We start from the raw sequence: 8,787 nt of genomic DNA on the forward strand, positions 1-8,787 counted from the left end.
TGCGTGCACGAATGAGTGTGTGTTTGCGCGTGTGCGGATACGTGGGTGTGTGCTCCTGTGTGGGTGGGTGTGTGCGCGCATGCCTGTATGTGTATCTGTGTGCATGCGTGCGTGTGTGCACCTGTGTGGGTGGGCGCATACCTGTTTGCATGCACACGTGTGAATGTCTGTGTACATATGCGTGTGCACGTGCCACACTCCACCTCCAGGTCACTGGCCGTCTCTCCCCCCTGCGCCAGCGGGCCCGTCCCCGTGGGACCCTAGGAAGCAGCAGGCCCGTGGCGTGGGCGGGCCTGGCGGGAGCTTCAGGGCTCCCTCCGTGGGTCTCGCGGAGCTGCTCTGTCCCCGTGCAGGCGAGGAAGACGGCCGCGACCAGTCCAAACTGGAGACCAAGGTGTGGGAGGCGCACAACCCGCTCATAGACAAGCAGATCGACCAGTTCCTGGTGGTGGCCCGGTGAGTCGGGGGCGGGACTGGCGGGGCTGAGGCTGGGGCGTGGGGGCCTCCGGGTCTGCCCTGCAGCGGCTCCCCGCACGTCAGGTAGCTTTTAAGTTGATGTCCACTCGGTTCCTGTCTTTGGTGCTCTGGGCCACTCTGGTCGGCTGGCTCCTGGGGACCGCACTGACAGTGGTGAGCATCACCTGCACCTTGGCCAGCTGTGTCTTTGCGTCCTTTACGTGTCCAGTTCTGGCCCTGGCTCCTCTTGGGCTGGCTCCAGTGGTCAGCGTCCATCTCCCTCCCCAGGTCCGTGGGCACCTTTGCTCGGGCACTGGACTGCAGCAGCTCCGTCCGGCAGCCCAGCCTGCACATGAGCGCAGCCGCCGCCTCCCGGGACATCACCCTGGTGAGTGGGCCGCACAGGACGGCCAGGGCCCGGCGCGCCCACCACCCAGGGCCTCTGATGGGGCCCCCAGCCACCGTGGGGGCCAGCAGCTCCTCCCAGCAGGCAGCTCACTGCCTGGCATGTTTTCTGCCTGGGGTCTCACTGCACCAGCCCAGGCCAGGGGTAGTTGTGAGGTATAGGTTCAACACCACTGTTTGTGGGATCCATTTGCTGGGCTCGGCCCCCGGGCACAGGCCTAGCTGAGCCCACCCCCACCTGCTCTGCAGGGGCTCTTCCCAGGGGCCGGGTCACCCAGCAGCAAGCCTGCCTTTGTGCCCCGGTCTGGGCAGCCCATCCTCTCTCTGAGCTCTCCCGGGGCCTGGGACTCGCCCTGTCTCCTGTGGGGGTGTGGCAGGCCTCGCGGGGGCCCAGACCTGGCCGGGCTGGGCATGGCTGGTGCAGGGAGGCCCGGTGACACCGCATCTCCGGCCGCAGTTCCACGCCATGGACACGCTGCACAGGAGCGTGTACGACGTCGCCAAGGCCATCTCCGCCCTGGTGCCGCAGGGCGGGCCCGTGCTCTGCCGAGACGAGATGGAGGAGTGGTCGGCCTCGGAGGCCAGCCTCTTTGAGGAGGCCCTGGAGAAGTACGGGAAGGACTTCACGGACATCCAGCAGGACTTCGTGAGTGCCACGGGGCCCGCTCAGGACCCGCGCTCCCCCGGGGCCCCTCCCCAGCTGGCAGCTCGCTGGTGCCTGGCGGGGGAGCTGAGAGCCGCCTCTGCAGGACATGCCGCCTGAGGTCAACGCTAGGCATCCCTAGGTCCTCGCTGGGCTTTGCAACCCCCGTGCTTGTTGGAGTTTACCTGGTAGTTTGTTGCTTTTAACCAGCTGAGCGTCTCCTTGGTGTCCTTGTTCTGTGGCCCTTGAGGGTGCCCACCTCTCAGTCGTGGGACTTGCTGCAGGCAAGGCCTCTGCCTGAGGAACCCGTTCCTGCCATCATGTCTCTCTGAATCACACTGTCAGGAAGGGGAGGCCTGCCTCCCCACCATGGCGGCCCGATGCGCACGTCCCTGCCGAGGCCGGTGGGTGACCAGGGGCCCGAGGCGGGCGGCTTGGCAGCACCCTCACGGCAAGGGCAGGCGGTGTCTGAGAAGCCTCCAGATGGAGGCAGAGGCCCCGGGTGCAGAACAATAGGCTGGGCCTCATGTCGGTGGGTGGTGGAGGGCAGTGAGCACTCCAAGTGCTCGGGGAGGCGGTGGCCCCCATGAGGCAGACTTGTCTGGGACCCTCTGGGAGTCCGAGCTCTGATCAGGGTCTTCTCAGACCAGGAGCAGTGCTGGGTGGGGGTGGGGCAGCTGCGATCGGAGCGGAATTCAGTAGGCGAGTGCCACTCACCTTGCCACTGTCACCCACGTGTCCAGAGGACGTGGCGGGTGAGCCACAGGTGCTGGGAGACACGGGTGGTCAGACTCCCGCCTTGGAGACCCCCCCCACTCACTTGCCACATGACGAGTAGAGGGGGACAGTGTCGGAGTTCTCTGCGTCGTGAGGCCCCACATCCCCCGCATGGTCCTGGGGGGTCTGGCCCCATGGCCAGCACAGGTGACCCAGGCAGCAGCAGCTGTGCAGGAGAGAGCTTACTCCGCCTGGGGGAGCTCCAGCCCTCGGGGACGCGGGGGTGGCCCCCGAGTGGGCCTGCGAGGCGCTCGGCGGGGGTCGTTCTGGCAGAGCGCCGCGTAGTCAAAGGCCTTGGCGTCACGTCAGGCGGTGGCACGTGGAGTGCCTCTGTGAGCGGGAGGTGCCTCGCCCGAGCGATGGGGGCCGGGGCCTGGCGGCAGCGTGTGCCCACAGGAGGCGGGTTGTAGGAAGTGTGGGGCTCAACCAGGAGGCAGCGTCCCACAGGCCTGATGGCTCTGCTCTCGAGGCACCCTCCTGGCGGGGCGTGGGCAGGCTGCCCCACTGTGCCCACCTGACGCGCCCTCCCTCCGCCAGCTGCCGTGGAAGTCTCTGACCAGCATCATCGAGTACTACTACATGTGGAAGACCACGGACAGATACGTGCAGCAGGTGGGCTCCTGGGCCGGGCAGTGGGGCGGGCGGTGGGATGTGCTCCCTCGGGACCCCAGCCAGGGCCAGGCTGGGGGTCGGAGCACACTGCTTCTTTGCGTGGCAGAGACTGTGTGGAATTTCGGTGATCTCTTACAAGGCAGACTTGGGGGACAGCAGAGCTCCCGTCTTGCTGCCTGCTGGCCTCTCTGACCCTCTGTTTTGTGTTTTAAGAAACGCTTGAAAGCAGCTGAAGCAGAGAGCAAGTTAAAACAAGTTTATATCCCCAACTAGTAAGTGCTCCCTCCGCCGTCCTCTGGGCTGGGCGTGGGGAGGCTGGGCGGCCCTCGGCCTCGCAGGCAGCAGGCATCAGGGCCGGACCTGCCCGCCGGGTTCAAGCCCTGAGCTGTGCCCAGCACCTGGCAGATGGAGCAGGGGCGTAGACAAGGGCTCGACGCCCCACGGAGCCTCTTGCAGGACTTGAGGGGGAGATGGCGCACCCCCAGGCGACAGGTCGGCGGTCTGGATGGGGGCCACCAGCGCTCCGCGCCCGGCTTTCTTGGGGCTGGGCCCGACCGCGGGCGCTCCCGTGACGCCCTCCCTCTCTCGCTTGCCCTAAGTAACAAGCCAAATCCGAACCAGATCAGCGTGAACAACCTCAAGGCGGGTGTGGTGAACGGTGCGGGCGTGCCAGGCCAGAGCCCCGGGGCCGGCCGGGCCTGTGAGAGCTGCTACAGTAAGTGCCCGGGGCCGGGCCCGCCCCAGCCCGCAGCGGTGGGCACTGCCCGTCCCAGGACCGGCCCGGGGGACAGGGCCGCTCGGCCCCTGGCGCCCTGGGAGCCTTGCTCTGGACACGGGTGCCCGGCCCCGGGTGGGCGGCTGGGAGCGGGCGACAGCTGTGTAATGCTCTCTGCCGTCACCGGTTCTGCTTAAGAACCCGCCTGTCTCCAACTTTGTTGTCCGTAGCCACCCAGTCTTACCAGTGGTATTCTTGGGGTCCCCCTAACATGCAGTGTCGTCTCTGCGCCTCTTGTTGGACATATTGGAAGAAATATGGTGGCTTGAAAATGCCAACCCGGTTAGATGGAGAGAGGCCCGGCCCAAACCGCGGCACCATGGTAAGTGCCCCGCCCCCCGCGCGCGGCCCCGCGCCCCGGCCTGCGGTCATGGCGCTGTGTCGGGGCGGCGCGCCCCCTTCCGCAGAGCCCCCACGGCACCCCAGCCCGGAGCAGCGGGAGCCCCAAGTTCGCCATGAAGACGAGACAGGCCTTCTACCTGCACACCACCAAGCTCACACGGATCGCCCGGCGCCTGTGCCGCGAGATCCTGCGCCCCGGGCACGCCGCCCGGCACCCCTACACGCCCATCAACAGCGCCGCCATCAAGGCCGAGTGTGAGTGGGCCCCGCCTGCCCCGCGCTCTGCCCACGGGAGGGAGGGCGGCCGCCCGGGGAGTGCTGGCCCCGGCTCCCCCTCCCCCACCGTGAGGCCCTCACGTTGTCCACTCACAGGCACAGCCCGGCTGCCCGAAGCCTCGCAGAGCCCCCTGGTGCTGAAGCAGGCCGTACGGAAGCCTCTGGAAGCCGTGCTCCGGTATCTCGGTGAGCCTGCCCCACCCCAACAGACCCAGGCCTGTTCAAGTCACCCCCATGCTGCCCCTCCGTCTGCCACTCCCCACCCTAGCTGCCGCCCACTGCCCCTGTCCCCCCGTGGTCCTGCCCCCAAGGCATACTCAGGGCGTCCCCAGCCTGGCTTCCAGCCCCCCTCCCCTCGTGCCCCTGCAGTGTCTGGGGGACTGGGGGTTCCTCCGAGCCCTGAGCCCGACCAGTGTCTTCTGCAAGTGCCTCCAGGAGGGCATGCCCCTGCTGGCGGGGGAGGGGGGTGTGTGCCCCAGCCAGCAGCTGCACACAGGCCTTGCGGCTTAGGGACCCTGATCACATCCACGGGTGCCCATCTTCTAGCTTTGCCCACCACCAGGCCATCCACAGCCGCAGCCGCAGCCACAGGCGACTAGGCTGGGGGCCTCAGGTGCGGTGGGACCAGGCCCACTGCTTCGCTGGACTCAGGACGGCTCCCTGAGTCCTGAGTTCCCCTAGCGTGGAGGTGACTGTCCTTCAGTGAAGGACATTCCAGAACCGTGAGCTAAGTGTGTTTTACTCAGACACAAGTGGCTTTGGCATCGTGTGCTATCTGGGATCTTGATCCTGGAGCTGTCCTCTCCCTGTTCTGTGGGAGGAGGTGGCTGATGGCACCTGAGAACCACTGAAGGCTGCGGCCTCAGCAGATGCTACCCTGTGCCAGGGGCCTGCCCTCGGAGAGGTGTGTCCTTGGCCCAGTCCACTGGGCTGTTAATTGATCCTCTGGCCAGTAGCTTGGACCTGCAGGCCTCCAGTGGGCTTGCTTGTCTGTGGGCCTTCGTCTGGAGCCTGTAAGCTGCTGGCGGTCACCCAGTGTCTGGGACTGACGAGCCAAGGAGCCTGGCCCCACCGGCCCATTTCCTGCTCCCCAGACGCCCTGAGGTGCAGGCGGGTGGTGCTCCTGGTAGGCACTGGTCTCTGGGTCGTGCCTGGGACCAACTTGCTGCCCGCACCCATGAAGGGCCTGCCTCTGTTGCTCCCGGCAGAGACCCACCCTCGCCCTCCCAAGCCCGACCCGGTGAAGAGCGTGTCTGGCGTGCTCAGCGGCCTGACGCCTGCCAGGTCGGCCCCCGTCATCAATAACGGCTCCCCCACCATCCTGGGCAAGAGGAGCTATGAACAGCACAATGGGGTGGACGGTGAGTCAGGTGGGGGAGGCCAGTGGGGCCTGGAAGCCGGGCGGCGTAGCCTGCGGCCCCGGGCACCTGGCCCCTTGTCCCCACGCCGCGCCCGCTGACCGTGTCCTCTCTCCCTCTCTCCCGTCGTCGGGCGCTGCCAGGCAACATGAAGAAGCGCCTCTTGATGCCCAGTAGGGGTAAGGCCATGGCCGGCCGGCGCGTGGTGCTGTGTGTGCTGTGCTCGCGCGTGCGCGGTGCGCGGCGGGCGGCTCGGGCGCGTCTGTGGGGCAGTCCACGCCGGCCAGGCCGCACTCCCGCCCCCTCGTGCATTCGTCACTTGGCGAAGAGCCAAGCACAGGGAATGGGCCACCAACTCTTACCAGATGCCGTCGCCTTTCCCCGGGGGGGGGCCGTCCCTCTCCTGTCCAGGCGCCTGGTCAGTGGACTGCCCTCAATCTCGTGGCCCCAGTGTCCCCGCTGCCCGCCCGCACTGTCTGCCATCGCGCTGCCATTGCCCGCATGCGCTCAGCTTCAGCTCGAGCGGCCACCTGCGCTGTGCCTGCAACGCGCGTGCGCCCTGCCTGGTGGGCGGTAGATGGGCGGAGCTGTGGGTGCGGTGGGCGTGGCTGAGCAAAGCTCGCCAGGCTCAGGTAGATGCCCAGGGCACAGCATCCTCGGGAAGGGGTCAGGGACCTACAGAGGGGTGGAGCAGGCCACCTTGGGGTCTTCCTATGCCGGTTGGCAGTGGCCTCAGGAGGCCCCAGATGGCCCAGCCGTGCCCACGGCTGCCACCTCCCGCACTGCCTTCGCCACCTCTGCTGGATGAGGGGTGGTCATGGGCCCTGGGGCTGCCTTAGCGTGGGGGCCAGGAGGCATGTTAGCTGGGAGGGGCCTGCACCGGCGGGGCGGGGGGGTCTTGGCCAGCCTTGGAGGCCCCAGCACCCAGGTCGGCCTGCGACCACGTGTGGGGGGAGGTGGACCGGGAGCCACACTGGAGGGAAGGGATAAAGGAGCATGGTCTGAGCTCCTGCCAGCTCCTAGAAAGAAGCAGTCAGGGTTCCCGTGTGGCACCCCAGTATCATGGGCCAGACAGAGGAATGTGCCCGGAGCCCTCCCCAAGCTCAGAACTAGAGGGCTGCTGGTCCCCTGGGGGCTGGCCAAGGTCTTGGGGGCCTATGGGCAGTGGGCTGGATATGGGGACTGGAAGGTGGCCGTGGGCAGTGGTCATCCAACCCAGCCCTGTTCCCTTGGCACACTCGGCACGTCCTGTGGGACCAGGCAGCGGGTCCCATGCCTGGCTCTGCCACCTCACCTGCCCGGTCTCTTCTGCCGCGGATGGGCACTGGGAGCGTTGCCATGAAGCTGTGGACAGCAGCAGGCCCCTCGGTCCCGCTTGTATTAGAAACACCCATTAAGGAGCGAGAGGGACAGGTTCACATTCTCTCGTGGATTTTTCCAAAATCGGGGTGCTTCTGCGTCGACTTCTATCAGAAGTGCGGGTCCTGAGTGCCAGTCCGGAAAGCACAGAGAGGGGGAAGCATGGGCTGGGGTCTGGGCAGGCTGGCCCCGGCCGCCGGCACCTGTCAGCAACCTGCCGGCCCACGCGCCCTGTCCTTGGCCCCCGCGGGCATGCGTCCCCTCTAACGCGACGTGTTTCCTTCCTTCTGCCACCCATCGCTCTGATAGGCACCTACCTGGGTAAGTACTGCCGGGGGCCCCCCGAGTCCGGGGTGGTGCGCAGGGCGCTGGGGCCCGGCTCGTGGCGGACAGTGGCCCTGACGCCCGCTTCCTCACGGTGCTCCCGCAGGCTGGCACGCCCACACTCAGGCACAGGGCGGCCCTGCCCTCAGCTCAGGTCCTCGCCCAGCGTGCGTTGGGAGTTTGGGGGCCCAGTGGTATGGGCTGTGACCTAGGACGGGTGCCGTCCTAACGCATAGTAGAGGCTTGTAGTTCCAGACCCCCAGCCACAGGGCAGGAGCATCTATGATGTGGTCAGGCCCCGGCCACCAGGCTCCTCCTGGAAGCTTCCACCAGCTCCTCTCGGGGTGGCCAGCCCCAGGGCCAGTGACGGCAGCCGGCCTGGGATCTGAGTGGTGCTGGCTGGGGATGGCCGCCTTCCAAGGGGCCTTCTGCTGCCACCCGGTCATCGCGTAGACCGGTTCCGTGTGTCTGGGCTGAGTCAGTGGCAGGGGTGGGGGCGGACGGTCTGCATGGGAGAAGCGAACTGTCAGATCTGAGGTTGCTGGATTGCTGGCTCCCTGCCTGGAGCCCCAGCTTGTGCCTCTTCTGCTGGTCAGACCAGAGGTGGCCCTCAGAGCCCCGGAGACTGCGGGGCTGGGCCAGGCCGACAGCAGCTGAGGCCCCTGGTTTTCCAGGTCCTGTCCGGGTGTTGGATGCGGCTTGGAGGGTGCGGAGCGGGGGTTCTTGCCTCCCTAGGGCAGGTCGAGGGGCCTCTGCAGGGGTGTGGGTGCAGGGCATGCCCGGCCCCAGCCTCACGCTCTGCTCTCTGTCTCTTGTCAGGCTTGGCGAACCACGGCCAGACCAGGCACATGGTAAGGGGGGGGCCACCCCAACGTGCGCACATGTGTTCGCAGCCCCCTGGGCAGGCAGCTCTGCCAGTGTCTCGGAGGGCCAGCAGAGGGCCTCAGGGTGCCCGTGCCCCCTGGGTTCTGGGTGTGCCGCCGCCTGCCGGACAGCTGTCTGGTGCCCTGGGGTGCAGTGCGGAGGCCTCAGGGCAGCCCCTCGCTCCCCTCGCCACAGGGACCAAGCCGGAGCCTCCTGCTCAACGGTAAGCCGCACCCCACCAAAGTGCGCCTGATCCGGGGGTGCTCACTGCCCCCCGTCAAGCGGCGGCGGATGAACTGGATCGACGCCCCCGACGACGTGTTCTACATGGCCACCGAGGAGACCAGGTGAGGCCCGCGGGGCCGGCATGGGGAGCGCGGGCAGCAGGGCGGCCGAGTCCCCACCACTCAGCCGCCGCCCGCCCACAGGAAGATCCGCAAGCTGCTCTCGTCCTCGGAGACCAAGCGCGCCGCCCGCCGGCCCTACAAGGCCATCGCCCTGCGCCAGAGCCAGGCCCTGCCGCTGCGGCCGCCCCCGCCCCCGCCCGTCAACGACGAGCCCATCATCATCGAGGACTAGGCCCCGCCCCCCGCCCC

The 8,787-nt window shown here is 67.6% G+C and overlaps 1 protein-coding gene across 8 annotated transcripts in view; it reads left to right on the top strand.

The window, feature by feature from the left end:
• Nucleotides 1-8,780, top strand: part of MTA1 (metastasis associated 1) — a 29,686-nt gene extending 20,906 nt beyond the window's left edge. For 3 of the 8 annotated variants that reach the window (XM_039876596.1, XM_039876592.1, XM_039876595.1), the window contains exons 8-22: nucleotides 354-456; nucleotides 745-844; nucleotides 1,319-1,507; nucleotides 2,819-2,893; nucleotides 3,107-3,165; nucleotides 3,493-3,608; nucleotides 3,839-3,990; nucleotides 4,076-4,265; nucleotides 4,383-4,472; nucleotides 5,495-5,647; nucleotides 5,788-5,823; nucleotides 7,313-7,324; nucleotides 8,147-8,178; nucleotides 8,387-8,538; nucleotides 8,620-8,780. In XM_039876596.1, coding sequence (XP_039732530.1) covers nucleotides 354-456; nucleotides 745-844; nucleotides 1,319-1,507; nucleotides 2,819-2,893; nucleotides 3,107-3,165; nucleotides 3,493-3,608; nucleotides 3,839-3,990; nucleotides 4,076-4,265; nucleotides 4,383-4,472; nucleotides 5,495-5,647; nucleotides 5,788-5,823; nucleotides 7,313-7,324; nucleotides 8,147-8,178; nucleotides 8,387-8,538; nucleotides 8,620-8,770 — 1,610 coding nt within the window. In that variant the 3' untranslated portion in view covers nucleotides 8,771-8,780. Of the gene's footprint in view, nucleotides 1-353; nucleotides 457-744; nucleotides 845-1,318; nucleotides 1,508-2,818; nucleotides 2,894-3,106; nucleotides 3,166-3,492; nucleotides 3,609-3,838; nucleotides 3,991-4,075; nucleotides 4,266-4,382; nucleotides 4,473-5,494; nucleotides 5,648-5,787; nucleotides 5,824-7,312; nucleotides 7,325-8,146; nucleotides 8,179-8,386; nucleotides 8,539-8,619 lie in introns of those variants that run through there. The other 5 variants (XR_005655816.1, XM_039876593.1, XR_005655815.1 and 2 more) reach the window with 5 other exon arrangements.
• The last annotated feature ends 7 nt before the right edge of the window (nucleotides 8,781-8,787 follow it).

This window comes from Pteropus medius, unplaced genomic scaffold (assembly GCF_902729225.1).
Source record: "Pteropus medius unplaced genomic scaffold, Ma_sr-lr_union100, whole genome shotgun sequence".
Taxonomy (NCBI): domain Eukaryota; kingdom Metazoa; phylum Chordata; class Mammalia; order Chiroptera; family Pteropodidae; genus Pteropus; species Pteropus medius.